Source organism: Saccopteryx bilineata, chromosome 3 (genome assembly GCF_036850765.1).
Source record: "Saccopteryx bilineata isolate mSacBil1 chromosome 3, mSacBil1_pri_phased_curated, whole genome shotgun sequence".
NCBI lineage: Eukaryota > Metazoa > Chordata > Mammalia > Chiroptera > Emballonuridae > Saccopteryx > Saccopteryx bilineata.
In genome coordinates, this window is record NC_089492.1 from 210,165,771 (window position 1) to 210,181,271 (window position 15,501).

Here is a 15,501-nt window from a genome sequence, read left to right on the forward strand (position 1 = left end):
ATTTTAAGTTTATATTCCACTTCCTAGCCCTTTAGAGAAGTTTTTGGCTTTTTTTCAGTGAAAAACGATATATTGATATTTTCAAGTGGAGGACAAAGCCCCCAATACCGAAGAATCAAATATTTCAAATAAATTAACAAATAAATGGAAGAGTTAAATTAAGGATCATATTTGCAAGTACATTAGCAATGGGATATGAGTCTGGCACCTTTCAGTTTAGGTGACACACGATCTGACAAACACAAGTGTCCTTATCTGGACAGCTGGCTAGAATATTTTAGAGCACAGCTGCCCCATAAAATGAAGTCGACATGAGTGTTGCAGGCACATCGTTTGTTGAATTCATTCCCTGGTCTTAAAATCTGTAAATCTTCATTTCTGTATATTGTGTTCTATCAGGAGGCATACTTCATTGACTCTGGGGCCAAATTGCCAGGGTTCATATTCCTGATCTGTTATTTACTAGAAGTTAGATGTATAACTTCAGGCTAGTTACTAGACCATTCTGTACCTCAGTGTTTCCATCTATAAAATGGGGGAAATAGTAGTGTCCAACTCATAGAGCTGTTGGAAAGTTTAAACTGGTTAATATATACAAAGTCTTTAAATAATACCTGACACATAGTAAGTACTATATGAGTGTTTGCTACTATTGTTATCATAATGATTAATTTTTACAACTACTTCTACCTGAATTTAATCAAGTTTTATAGCTGTTATTAGAATGAAAATTATAGTGAATGTATCTACAAATATAATCTGTATTTCCCAGGGAACAGTAATTTGGGCCTAAAAATATAGTCTTACAATAACAGTTACATAGTAGGTAAGCATAGAAGTGGGAACATTCATAGTGTCATTCATTCCTAGCTTTGAAGTCTACCTCCACCTCTAACTACTGTGAGAGCCTAGGCAATTTACCAATTCAACCTCCCTAAGCCTTTAGAGCAGTGGTCCCCAACCTTTTTTGGGCCACGGATCGGTTTAATGTCAGAAAATATTTTCACGGAACGGCCTTTACGGTGGGACAGATAAATGCACAAAATAAAATTATGCGACCAGTGTAAAAGCTGTGGTATTTTTAAATATAATTGTCAAACTTACGAGACAAGCGTCAAGAGTGAGACTTAGACGAATGTAACAGAGGGAATCTGGTCATTTTTAAAAAATAAAACATCGTTCAGACTTAAATATAAATAAAACGGAAATAATGTAAGTTATTTGTTCTTTCTCTGCAGACTGGTACCAAATGGCCCACGGACCGGTACCGGTCCGCGGCCTGGGGGTTGGGGACCACTGTTATAATGCTATATTAAAAAGGTTTAGGCCTGACCTGTGGTGGTGCAGTGGATAAAGCGTCGACCTGGAAATGCTGAGGCCGCCGGTTCAAAACCCTGGGCTTGCCTGGTCAAGGCACATATGGGAGTTGATGCTTCCAGCTCCTCCCCCCTTCTCTCTCTCTGTCCCTCTCTCCTCTCTCCCTCTCTGTCTCTCTCCTCTCTAAAAATGAATAAATAAAATTTTTTAAAAAGGTTTAAAAGTCTATATCTTTATATATATATATATATTTTTTTTTTTTTTACAGAGGCAGAGATAGACAGGGACAGACAGACATGAATGGAGAGAGATGAGAAGCATCAATCATCAGTTTCTCGTTGCGCGTTGCGACTTCTTAGTTCATTGATTGCTTTCTCACACGTGCCTTGACCGCGGGTCTTCAGCAGACCAAGTAACTCCCTGCTGGAGCCAGCAACCTTGGGTCTAAGCTGGTGAGCTCTTTGCTCAAGCCAGATGAGCCCGCGCTCAAGCTGGTGACCTCAGGGTCTCGAACCTGGGTCCTTCCGCATCCCAGTCCGAGGCTCTATCCACTGTGCCACCACCTGGTCAGGCTAAAAGTCTGTATCTTTTAAGAAAATGCACACTGAAGTATGTATGGGTCAGGTGATATGTGGGATTTGCTTTTTAAATAGTTTAGCTTGCCTGGCCTGTGGTGGCACAGCGGACAGAGTGTCAACCTGGAGTGCTGAGGTTGCTGGTTCGAAACCCTGGGCTTACCCGGTCAAGGCACATATGAAAAGCAATCAATCAATAAACAACTAAAGTAAAGCAACCAGGAGTTGGTACTTCTTGTTCCCTGTCCCTCTCTCCCCTCTCTTTGTAAAATCAATATATAAAGCCTTTTTAAAAAAAAAACAACCATTAGTAAAAGAAGACAAGACATAAAGGTCACATGAAACAAATGTGTCAAAATCTTGATGTTGTTTAATTAGAATGATAGGTACATGAGGATTTACTATATTATTCTCTCTAATGTTTAGTGTGTTTAAACTTCATACATGATTTAAAATACTGAAAAAAAATTAAAACCCTAACATTTCTAGAATAATATATATGGCTCTTTAGCCAGCAGGCTTATGAGGCTTGAGTAATATTTTAGACATTTCATCCCATTTCCAAGAGTCCAAGTCAGACCTTGTCATACATTTCACTGAATCCTTTGTTTTTCCTGGTCCAGCAGAATATGCCATATAATTTCCAAACAAATATTTGTCAAACCTTGCCTGGGTTAGGAAATAGTCATTTTTCTGATAATAGCAAACACTTTTACAACAGATGCTTATGTATCAATGTGTCTAAAAGTGAGGCCACAAGATAAATCTAATGAACTTTTACCATATATGCCAAGTGTTAGAAGCCAGACACAAAACACAATATATCATTTGATTCCATTTACATGGAAGGTCCAGAAAAGGCAAATTTAGAGACTGATAGTAGGTAAGTAAGTGGTGCCTGAGACTGGAAGTGGAATTGGCATTCACTGTGCATGGCATGACTGACTTTATTGAGATAATGGAAATGTGTTAGAACTGGATCGTGGGGATGGTTGCACAATTTGGTAAAACTACTAAAAATCACTGTCTTCTGAACAGGTGAATTCTACAGTATATAATTATATATCAATAATATTTTTAGAAGGATACAGCTAGGTGGGTCATGAACTTTAAAAAAATAACTTATTAGGTATGTAAAGCATTTTATATTTTAAAAGAACTTCGGTACATCAAATTGTGATTTCACAGCAGGCATATACTTTTTAATTAATTTTTACATCTGAAACTAATACAGAAAAATATTAAATTTATTAATGAATGATAATTTTAAAAAGTAAATATAAATACAAATAAAATAGTAAAATGAAATAAAATTTCAAGTTAAAATAGATGAGTTAATTTAAATAACTGATTTAAATAGTTTTAATTAATCCTGGTAAATGCTAGTCTGGATCATTGATTCCTAGGTGGTAAAACCTTAGTTATGTGTGTGTTTTCATCTCAGCTATAAAGACTAAATGGGATGTTGATGAAAATCCTTTATAAATTGCCAATGCTGTGCTAACAAAGGAAAGAAATGGTCTACCTATGTTGCTTTCATTTTAGTATAATAGAAATCCTAACTAGGTTATGACAGATACAACTCTCCAGGTGGGGCAGGAGTAAGTTAACCAGTTGCTCAGCTTCCTTCCTATGGGGTTTCAATTCTCTAATAGTTTCTTCCTTCCAAGAACATTACTGAATGGCTACCATGAATCCCTTTAGTTGGTAGGTCCTTGTTCTTGACCCGCAAGAGGTGCCCAGTTGCCCTCCTTCTCCTCTCCCTCTTCTCCCAAATCAAGATGCTATACCATATAACAACTTCTTCCCTGATTGTGGTGGAGCACCTGGGCCTGTCCATAGTTTCACTTGGCACAGGAAAAATGAATTGGCATTTTTGAAGCTTTACCAAATATTAAGAGAGAACACTCCACCCCCCCCCACACCCCCACACCCCCACCCCCCACACACAATAGTATAGTCAAGTTTTGAAACTACAGACTGGAAGACTAAAAAAAAACCAAAAAAAAAAAACCCTTCTCATCACCATCCTGATATCAGTTCCTAAACTCCTGTCTCTTACACCCTTTTTTCTTTCCAAGGGAGTCTTTCCCACCTTTTAAAACAATCAGTGGCATTAAAGTGCTCAGTGGCATTTTAAGTCCGTGCTCAGATGAACAAAGCAATCACTATATTCTAAGTCCTCATCCCCATAGAACCAGGGAGCATCCTTTTTCCTTGGATCCCCACAGGGTTAGGGGTGGTTGGCTTTCAACCAACTGATGGTTGTGTTATTTTTACTATTATTACTATTACTATTGTGACGTTACTTTGGTTAATTAATAAATCCAGGGACTTTTTTTTTTTTTTCTTTTCATTTTTTCTGAAGCTGGAAACAGGGAGAGACAGTCAGACAGACTCCCGCATGCGCCCGACCGGGACCCACCCGGCACGCCCACCAGGGGCGAGGCTCTGCCCACCAGGGGGCGATGCTCTGCCCATCCTGGGCGTCGCCATGTTGCGACCAGAGCCACTCTAGCGCCTGGGGCAGAGGCCAAGGAGCCATCCCCAGCGCCCGGGCCATCTTTGCTCTAATGGAGCCTTGGCTGCGGGAGGGGAAGAGAGAGACAGAGAGGAAAGCGCGGCGGAGGGGTGGAGAAGCAAATGGGCGCTTCTCCTGTGTGCCCTGGCCGGGAATCGAACCCGGGTCCTCCGCACGCTAGGCCGATGCTCTACCGCTGAGCCAAGCGGCTAGGGCTTCCAGGGACCTTTTGTGGTAGCTAAACGTTCTCTGTACTTCAGCTATCAGTCACATTTGCAAAGGCCATGGGGGAAAATCAATCAGGGCAGGGCCTCACGTCTCCCTGCCTCCCCGAGTTGCAGCGCTCTCAAGGTTTTGTTTCACCTCCTGCCATTTCGGAAAGGCAGATAATGCGACCCCTTACACCGAAGGTAGAGGTACGTGGGTAAGAAGACACGCTAGCTGATGAGAGCCTGTATGCAGCTGTTCTCGCTGAACTAAATTAATGTCTCTTTTCATTCCAAATTCCTTACTGGAACCTCCCGACAAGAAAGAACTGCAGTCCAACCGGAGTAACTGACTTCCGGGTGGGGGAGGGGTAGCCTCGGGGATGTGGGCTTTACTTCCTGCCGAGCCCGGGTGGCCTTTGTGTTTGAGCCCAGTCCAGTTAGGGTATCTCTGGGGTAGCCCGCTTGCAGGGTTCCTTTGAAAGATTGCCTGGGTAGTGTCGCCTATTTATCCAGCAACAGAGTAAATTATAGAAGCGGAAAAGGAAAATAAGAAAACGCAAAGCACGTGGCATACCGGATCTCACATTTCTTGGCCTCTCTCCCGACCCGTAGCCGCGACCTATTACGATTGTGTGAGTGACTTGCCTATAAAAGCAGTGCTCAACGCGTCGCGTCGCCTCAGTGTCTTCCTGTTCTCTCCCTTTCAGTGTCTAGTTGTTTTTGTTGTTTCCAGCTGGAACCCGAGTGGCCGTGAAGATGGCGTCTACCAGCCGGTTAGTATGTCCGGCGATCCCGGCTCGCTGAGGGGCGGACGGGGAGTGCCAGGCGGCCGCCGGGGCGTCGCATCGGGCAGAACGCCTCAGAGATCCAGGCAGAGGCGGCCGGACTGACCCGCCGGCCCTGACAAAGGCACTTCCGAACGGCACGGCTGTCGGGGTGTCGCGGGGGGCACCGTACCGGTGGGGTTACCGTTCCAGGTTCTTAGATCGCCATTTCACCCAGGCACAACCCTGTGGGGGCCCTTGTGTCTCCAGCCCCTGGCTCCTTGTCTTGCGGATATCTCAACCGTCGTTTTTCTTGTTACTCCTTTCTACGCTTGTTCTTAAATCTGCAGCTCAATCAGCCAAAGGGCCGTGAGTCCTCCTTTTCCAAGAGCGGGAACGGGTTAGTTCCAAGTCCCCCTCAAGCTGGCAGCTAGAAAGTTAGGTATGTCAACCTCAGTACGCCTGATGGAAACTGATCACCATCCCAAAGGCCTTCTGCAGTGGAAGTTAAGGCATTTCCGAAGTTCCCTAATAAGAAATTTCTTTACAAACGTCGTCTGCCTTTTCCTGGAAAATAAAAATCTTGCTTGCAGAAAATTACATATGCTGGGAAGTCACTGTAGTTTATTTTTTAAATGCAATGTACTGTATTCACATCTACAGGCAATGCATGTAGTCCCTGTAGAGACAGCGTGTAATCCTGTGACTTGAAAATTGCTTACAGACTCTACAAATATCTTATTACCACTATGAGGTAGATACTTGTATTTTTGCATGGGTGTAAACTGAGTCATGACAGTGTTGGTTTTTCCAAGATTAGTGTTAGAACAGATTGTAGAGACTCCTGTATCTATTTCTTGTTATCACACAGTTGGCCTCTAGTTAACTCATAATGTATTAATACATTATGAGTTATAGTTTCTGCGAGGCAACTCTGGGATAAATTTTTAAACTTATTATAATCTGAAATTGAGTTCTCACTGAAAGCCATTATTACAAATAGTAAGATGGAGAAGTCCAGACTTGCTATTTTATGTTACTGTGCTTTTTAAAAAGGGGAGCAGCAGTGAGGCAGCTTTAGCTAATGGCCTGTTTGGAAATCACTATTAAAGCCAATGACGCTCTTGTTTACTGATTCTAATTCTATGATTGAGTGCTCAATGATTGTTTCTGGGCATGGCTATGTCAGGTAAAGCTTCCTTGTAGGTAAAAGGAAAGCTTTATTTTCTCAAAGACACCTGAATACAACTTGCAGTCTCATGACTAGGTTTGAAAGGTGACTGTGGGCCTAATTGGGCACAGCTTTTACATATAAGAGAACAGGAAGTTGTATTTGTAAGAAATGTTACAGTATAAGTATAGTAAATTCACTTGATAAACTCTTTACCCCAGAAATACACTTTAGTTTGTGTGCCTTTATTGTCTTCATTTGTTTTAAAAAAATGAACTAAATTTTTTCTAGACACATCCAGCCCTTTGTGTTATTGCAGTTGTTCAGCTCTTGGGTTTTTCTATCAGTGAGAACAAAGATAAACCCTTAGTACTCTTACCTTTAGCTATTCTTTTTCTTTGAGGAAGATGTACAATTACTAGGCTATGAAACTGGCGTTTTCACAGAGAAGAGCACAAATGTTCTGAGTTCAACTTTAAGCTCTACCACTTTTTGATTTCAGCCAAATCATTATCTGAGTGTAATCTTTAAAGTGGAGATAATGCCTATCTTGCGGGGTTGCTTTGAATATTAATAATATATGTATAGCGTTAGACCCATTGAAGGCACTCAATAAATTATAGCTATAAAATTAGGTTGGGATTATCTGGCTCTGTAGGTAATTTCAATTGTTTTCATATTAGGAGTGATTGTTTACTACATTCCTTCCATATTTTTGCCCTTTACTTCTATAGTCCCACTGTTTTGGTTCACCTTTTTTTTGTGTATGTGTATTTTTCCTAAGTGAGAAGTGGGAGGTAGACTGACTCTCGCATGCGCCCGAGGGGGATCCACCCAGCATGCCCACTGGGGGGCGATGCTCTTCCCATCTGGGGTGTTGCCCCGTTGCTGTTCTAGAGCCTGAGGCAGAGGCCGTGGAGCCATCTTCAGCACCGGGGCCAACTTTGCTCCAATGGAGCTTGGAGAAGCGATGGGTGCTTCTTTGTACCCTGGCCGGGAATCAAACCCAGGACTTCCACATGCCGGGCCAATGCTCTACTGCTGAGCTCTACCTCTTTTGTATTGCTCTTGTGGGTAATTTGATTAAAAGTTGGCTAGCAAAATTTTATTTTATTTTGGATAGGTAACATGCATATTGTAGAAAAACAAATAGAAAAGTGAAAAAGCAGTTCGCCTTTTTTCCTAGCTTCCAGCCATCTAATTCTCCCCCAGAGCAGACATTGTAACCAATTTCTTGATGTTCTCCCAGTGAGTGTGCTTTAACAAACATGCAAAGAGCTCTGTTTGCTCTTCCCCTCTAGCCCCAAAAGGTAGCCACTCTGCCTTTTTACTTTTTTTTATGAAGTTAGTACACACATTTTAAGGCTACAGCTCAATTATAAACTGAACATATACACAGAGCATATACCCAGGTCAAGAAATCAGATACCGCTGGCACCCTGGAAGCCTCCTTTGTGTTCTTGGGCATTACTACATTCTGATTTCTTAAAACATGCATTTGTTTCGCCTGCTTTAAGGTTTTTGTAAATGACATATGTCTTTATCTGTCTAGTTTCTATTAGCATTTTGATATTCATTCATGTTATTACATATAACTAGTCCATACTTCTAGTTTTGTATAAAATTCCTACATTTTTCATGTAGCATATTTTTGTGATATTTCCATACCATTTGCATATATGTCTATATATCTGTATACACACACATACACACTACATCAGTGGTCCCCAACCCCGAGGTCACGGACTGGTACCGGTCCACAGAGAAAGAATAAATAACATATTATTTCCGTTTTATTTATATTTATGTCTGAACGATGTTTTATTTTTAAAAAAATGACCAGATTCCCTCTGTTACATCCGTCTAAGTCTCACTCTTGACGCTTGTCTCGGTCATGTGATACATTTATCCGTCCCACCCTAAAGGCCGGTCCATGAAAATATTTTCTGACATTAAACTGGTCCGTGGCCCAAAAAAGGTTGGGGACCACTGCACTACATGAGATTCTGTCCCCTTTTAAGAGTATAAAATACATCCATTCTTTTCTTTGTGTGCCTGTGCTGCATAGCTGCCTGTTGTATGCATTTTAAATTACTGTTACTCTACTAACATTTTTCTTTATTTCAACAGTTTTTTATAATTTTTACTTTTTAAATATTTTATTTGTCATAATTTATTAAAATGTTTTTCTATAGGGATTTGTGGAATAAATGTGAATATAAAGTGAACCCCATCCCGCATTTTTTCAATGAAAAAATCGACACATGTTCTGGTTGTCTTGATTATATACATTTATTGGTTTTCCAGTGGGAATTGGCTTCTATGTTGAGAGTTAAAATTCTGAATTGTATTAGCATTAGAAACTTTATCCAAAACCACAAGTACCTATTTACATGGGTAATGTTATCTTTTAGATATGTATTTGTGATGTCCATAGCATAACCTTTTACTCTGTTACTTCAGGTGAATTTTTTCATAATTAAACACATGCTTTATTCTCTATAATGCAGAAAATGGTCTCAGAATAATAATACCTATACTATCACTAACATGAGTACTTAAAAATGTTAATAGTTTTTACATAGGCCCTCCTCATTCTTTTATAGTTGTATATTATCTGAATATTCAGAGCATACAGCCTTTTATAAATTCTATATGTAGAGTTGGCTTATCGTCAATCTTTACATTGATATCTTTCCTGCCATTTTGGATGTGTAGAACTCAGTCTCCAGTAAATTCATAGAAAAGGGCTCATGGAAATGATATTCCTTGAGTTCTTGCATGTTGTTAATCGTTTATAGTCTTTTCATTGGAAGTCACCTTTGCTGGATATAAAATCTTTCGATCATGATTAGTTCTTTTGCTTTGTGTGTCTTTATTATAGTTCAGCATTTAAAAAAATAATGTATTGATTTTAGAGAGGGAGAAGGGGGGAGAAAGAGCAAGACACATTAATTTGTGCCACTTATTTATGCATTCTTTGGTTGATACTTGTATGTGCCCTGATCAAGGATCAAACCTGCAACTTTGGAGTATTGAGATGATACTCTAATGAACTGAGCTATCTCGCTAGGACCTACCTAGTTCAGCACTTTTTTTTTTTTATGGCATAAGGTTTTCCTGTTTCAAATGAACTTTTAAAGACAACTGATTTTCAGTGATTCCAAACATTTGTGATTATGAGGTCATACCCCCAGAAATAGTTACTGAATCTATGTTAAATATCTTTGTTGCTTTTTAAAACTAATTCTGTCAGGTCATTTAGGACTGATGTGTCTTCCTCAAACTGCTTTATTTTCAAAATAAAATAGTCAAGCTGTCAATATCACTAACTAATAGGTTAAAAGCTTTTAAAATCATTTCTTGATTGCTTACAAACTCTGTTCTGGACTAAATATTTTATCAGGTTTTAAGTAAAACAGCCACATCTAACCACCCTTGGTTATATACCTAATAGGTACAGTGTACTATTCTAAATGTATTAATAAGGCAAATAGAAAAACACAGACTTAAAATTTATTCTCTGATCAGAGAAATAAAGGGCAGGGGGAACAAACTGGATGGTTATCTGTAAATGTCACAGGTTGTTATGGTAGCTAGTCATTTCTATGTTAATCAAGATTTTAAAAAACCTTAGCCTACATGTTAAGAAAAAAACACTTGTTTTCTATTTGTTTTTAATGCTTTTCATTTCTGCAAATTTGTAACTATTCTTACAAAAATGCTATTCCAATGAAGTCTACCTGTTAAAGACTACCTAAATTTTAAAATAATTTAACTGAAATGTTTACTTGGAAATTTTAGCTTAAATGTATTATCAACATATAATATTGGAAAAGTGTTCAGAAATCCCCTTACCCACCAGAAGAGTGCTTTGTTACATGTTCGTTGGGAGTATATTTTAAAAATGCCATTTCTTTTTTCATTTAGTTTGGATGCTCTTCCAAGAGTCACGTGTCCAAACCATCCAGATGCAATTTTAGTGGAGGACTATAGAGCTGGTGATATGATCTGTCCTGAGTGTGGCCTGGTTGTAGGTAAGGCGTTACTATGATTTTAACTAAAATCATTATTTTGGGTACTTTACTTTTGTGTATTTTCCAAATTGTATTTTAATGAATACATTTTGACTTGTGTTTTTCTATAGGTTATTCGTACTTGCGACACAAAAAGATTTAGAAAAACAACAACGGGTGAAATAGTTCAGATGCATATGTTTTATAATGTTGGTTAAGAAGGAACATCAAATCAAGACAGCTAATCAAAAAAAAAAAAAAAAAAAAAGACCCTCAGTCACCTCCTGAGTTCTTAGTCTTAAATATTTGATTGGTGGGGAGTGGGATGAGCATGCACGGATGACACCCATGCCTATAGAATAATGAATAGATGTAATCTAACTTTTATAGCTTTTAAACATGATTTATTTCAGAGTATAAAAATATGTCTGTATTGAATCTTATCCAAGGCCTCTTAGTCGATAAAAAAGATTTGTTATATATTTTCATTTGCTCGTATAGAATGATTTATTTATGTTTTTCTAGCATAAAATTGTCATTGCCTAAAATACTACTTCTTAAAATTTTACTTTTATTTTTTTCCTTTTGCCCACTAATCTAGACATGCAGAAAAACTTTAGAATAGAGATGGGTATATTTAAAAATTATTCTTACCAGGTTGTAGCCATGCCTAAGAAAAGGAGTAATGCTATTAGCAATTTAAAATGAAAATGAAAATACTAGGATTGTGGTAAGTATAACAAAAACATTGGTGTTGGAGTATACTGTGTGTTTTGCTTAGAGAACATGCGTAATATTTATCCAAGTAGGCTGCTTGCCTGGAACCTCCAGTGAGAATTTTAAATCATACAGTTGCTAATAAGAATTGAAATCTATTTGCAATTGTATTATATTCAATAAGAAATATTTAACAGCTAGTGGCACTTATTTTTCCATAGGCACTGTTTTAAATGATTTACATATTCACTCAGTTTATCTTCAGATATCTGTGAAGTGAGTACTAACATTATCTTCATTTTAGAGATGAAGATACTGCAGGTTAGGTAATCTGTCTAGCTTCTTTGTCTGCGTGGCAGCCAGATTTCTATCCTACATTGTCTTTCTTACTAAAATGAATTCAATCTGAGATTGGTAAACTATGACCCACCATGTGTTTTGGGGTTTTTTTTTGTATTTTTCTGAAGTTGGAAATGGGGAGGCAGTCAGACAGACTCCCTCATGCGCCCAACTGGGATCCACCCGGCATGCCCACCAGGGGGCGATGCTCTGCCCATTTGGAGCATTGCTCTGTTGCAACCAGAGCCATCTAGTGCCTGAGGCAGAGGCCATAGAGCCATCCTCAGCGCCCGGGCCAACTTTGCTCCAATGGAGCCTTGGTGCTGGAGGGGAAGAGAGAGACAGAGAGGAAGGAGAGGGGGAGGGGTGGAGAAGCAGATGGGCGCTTCTCCTGTGTGCCCTGGCCAGGAATCGAACCCGGGACTCCTGCACGCCAGGCCGACGCTCTACCACTGAGCCAACCGGCCAGGGCCCACCACGTGTTTTTATATGGCCTGCATGCCAAAAATGCCTCTTACGTTTTTAAATGGATAGAGCGTCGGACTGGGATGCAGAGCACCCAGGTTCGAGACTCCAAGGTCGCCAGCTTGAGCGTGGGCTCATCTGATTTGAGCTAAAGCCCACCAGCTTGAACCCAAGGTCGCTGGCTCCAGCAAGGGGCTACTCGGTCTGCTGAAGGCCCGCGGTCAAGGCACATATGAGAAAGCAATCAATGAACAACTAAGGTGTTGCAACATACAATGAAAAAACTAATGATTGATGCTTTTTATCTCTCTCCGTTCCTGTCTGTCTGTCCTTGTCTATCCCTCTCTCTGACTCACTCTCTGTCTCTGTAAAAAAAAACACAAAAAACAAAAAAAACTCCACAGCATTTGGAGTGCTGAGTTTATCTCCATACTGCTTGCAACATTTTATGTATTTCTTTTGTTACCATTGCGTACCCTCCATGTCAGAATAAACAAAAAACGAATGACCTTTGAATGTCATGCATTTAAGGCACAGTGCAGTATGAATTATTTTGTAATTGAATTAGATGGTGAAGCATTGTGTTTATTATGCAATGATATTTTCACTGTGCTAAAAGAAAACAATCAACATTGAGATTACCAGACAAAGCACTGTCACAACGCTCCCAACTGAGGAAAACAATGGTCAGAAATTCAGTAAATATAAAGTAGAATATCTCATCGCAACGAAGTTTCTTCACAAAAATAAAAGAATAAAAATAAGTCTGCAGCTAAAATTTCTGAGTGGCTTATTGGTAGACCATATAGGGAAAGCCATTTACCAATTGATGAGTTAAGTAATTTGTGTGTGATTGCAGCAGCTTAAGAAATGTGTCCAGAGAAAAGAAACTTATTTAAGACCATTAGCCTTTCAGCAAGAACCATTGCTGGAAGAGTTAAGGACATTGGAGGCAACATCAATACTCAATATACAAGGCAAATTATTTCAAGAGTTTTTTTCCTAGACTATTGATGTTACTGATGCTGTTGGGTTGTTTATTCAAGGAGTTAGTGCAGAGTTGCAAAAGTACTGATTCAGTATAACCTGAAGTGGAATTTGCTAAGATCTATTATAACTGATGGTGGTGAAAATATGTGTGGAGCAGATGAGTTGGATAAATTTACCAAGAGTATAAAAATGTAAGATATTTTAAAAACCTGTAGGTATTCATTGTATTTTTTCATAAGCAGGTACATTATGGAAAAGATTTTAATCTGTCATGTGTTATTATACATCCAATAGTGTCAGTAATAGACTTCATTCAGTCTCATAGACTTAACCATTATCAGTTCTATGAATTTTTGTCAGAAATAGAAACTGAGTATCCTCATTTGCCCTACCACTCAGTAACTTGTTTGCTTAGCAGTGCTAAAGTCTTTCCCTTCCTTCCCTTCCTTTTCTTCCTTCCCTCCCTCCCTTCCTTCCTTCCTTCTTTCCTCCCTCCTTCCCTTCCTCTTTCTTTCTCTTTTCTTCCTCCTCCTCCTCCTCCTCCTCTTCTTCTTCTTTCTCTTTCTTTTGTTTCTTTCTTTCTCTCTTTCTTTCTCTCTCTTTTCTTTTTCTTTCTTTTCTTTTCTTTCCTTTTCTTTTGCTCAGGGCCAAGGTTAAAATATTTCTGAAACAGTACTTTCTTCAACTACTATTAAACACTGAATGGCTTTGGTAATTTCGCTATTGCTGCAGACTTGCTAATATTTCTTAATGAATTAAATGTAGAATTGCAAGGCTAAACAGCGCCTATATATTAAACACTATTCAGGGGTCCCCATACTTTTTACACAGGGGGCCAGTTCACTGTCCCTCAGACCGTTGGAGGGCCGGCACATACAGTGCTCCTCTCACTGACCACCAATGAAAGAGGTGCCCCTTCCGGAAGTGCAGCGGGGGCTGGATAAATGACCTCAGAGGGCCACATGGGGCCTCCGGGCGTAGTTTGGGGACACCTGAAAGTCAATTTGACAGCAACTAACATTTGAATCACAAGTAATGTCAAATTGCTTTATATAGTATTTTATGTACTTTTATTTTTCTTTTTTTTCTTTTTTTTTATTTATTTATAAATTTTTATTAATGGTAATGGGATGACATTAATAAATCAGGGTACATATATTCAAAGAAAACATGTCTAGGTTATTTTGTCATTAAATTATGTTGCGTACCCCTCGCCCAAAGTCAGATTGTCCTCCGCCACCCTCTATCTAGTTCTCTATGCCCCTCCCCCTCCCCCTAACTCTCTCCCTCCCTCCCTCCCATGTCCTCCCTCCCCCCACCCCTGGTAACCACCACACTCTTGTCCATGTCTCTTAGTCTCATTTTTATGTTCCACCAATGTATGGAATCATGTAGTTCTTGTTTTTTTCTGATTTACTTATTTCACTCCTTATAATGTTATCAAAAAAATATGGAACGCTTCACGAATTTGCGTGTCATCCTTGCGCAGAGGCCATGCTAATCTTCTCTGTATCGTTCCAATTTTAGTATATGTGCTGCCGAAGCGAGCACTATGTACTTTTATTAATGTCAAAAGTTAGCCTGACCAGGCGGTGGTGCAGTGGATAGAGCATCGGACTGGGATGCCGAGGACCCAGGTTTGAGACCCCGAGGTCGCCAGCTTGAGCGCGGGCTCATTTGGTTTGAGCAAAGCTCACCAGCTTAGACCCAAGGTCTCTGGCTTAAGCAAGGGGTCACTTGGTCAAGGCACATATGAGAAAGCAATCAATGAACAACTAAGGTGTCGCAATGCACAACAAGAAACTAATGATTGATGCTTCTTATCTCTCCGTTCTTGTCTCTGTCCCTGTCTATCCCTCTCTCTGACTCTCTCTCTGTCTCTGTAAAAAAAAAAAAAATGTCAAAAGTTAAAACAAGAACTAAAATCATCATTCCCAAACAGATCTGCTACAAATATATTTCCAGACTCCAACTATATTTTCATTATTGCTTTTCAGACTGTGATGCAACTGCAAAATGAATTTTTAGCTTTTAAAATCCATTTAATAGTGCAATTAAGGAGCTTCCACCAAACCTTCAACTGGAAGTGATTACTGTACAATGTAGTGACATGCTAAAAGGCAAATAGCAGAAGAATGTAATAAAATTCTATAAATGCCTTCTAAGCAATGGATATGCTCAATTAAAATCATATGCTTGTGAATTAAGATCATTATTTTGCAGTACTTATCTGTGTGAAAGAGACATTTCAAAAAATGAAATACATAAAATCTTGTTAATACATACAGCATTGACAGATGAACATTTGCGATCAGTGTTGATTGGGAACGCTAGCTCTGAATTCCACTTAAGTGAAATGTTATCCCCCAGAAAAAGAATTCCATTCTTCCCAGTGGTAGATCTGTATTACAACAAAT

The 15,501-nt window shown here is 39.3% G+C and overlaps 1 protein-coding gene and 1 non-coding gene across 2 annotated transcripts in view; one reads left to right on the forward strand and one right to left on the reverse strand.

Annotated features, from left to right (window-relative positions):
- Positions 1-5,239: 5,239 nt before the first annotated feature.
- Positions 5,240-15,501, forward strand: part of GTF2B (general transcription factor IIB) — a 41,547-nt gene continuing 31,285 nt past the window's right edge. Inside the window, exons 1-2 of the mRNA XM_066264955.1 lie at positions 5,240-5,395; positions 10,488-10,594. Of these exons, the coding sequence (XP_066121052.1) occupies positions 5,379-5,395; positions 10,488-10,594 (124 nt within the window). The 5' untranslated portion in view covers positions 5,240-5,378. The remainder of the gene's footprint in view (positions 5,396-10,487; positions 10,595-15,501) is intronic.
- On the reverse strand, positions 14,529-14,635 carry LOC136332636 (U6 spliceosomal RNA). The gene has a single exon (XR_010730802.1). It is a non-coding gene; the product is annotated as a U6 spliceosomal RNA (small nuclear RNA).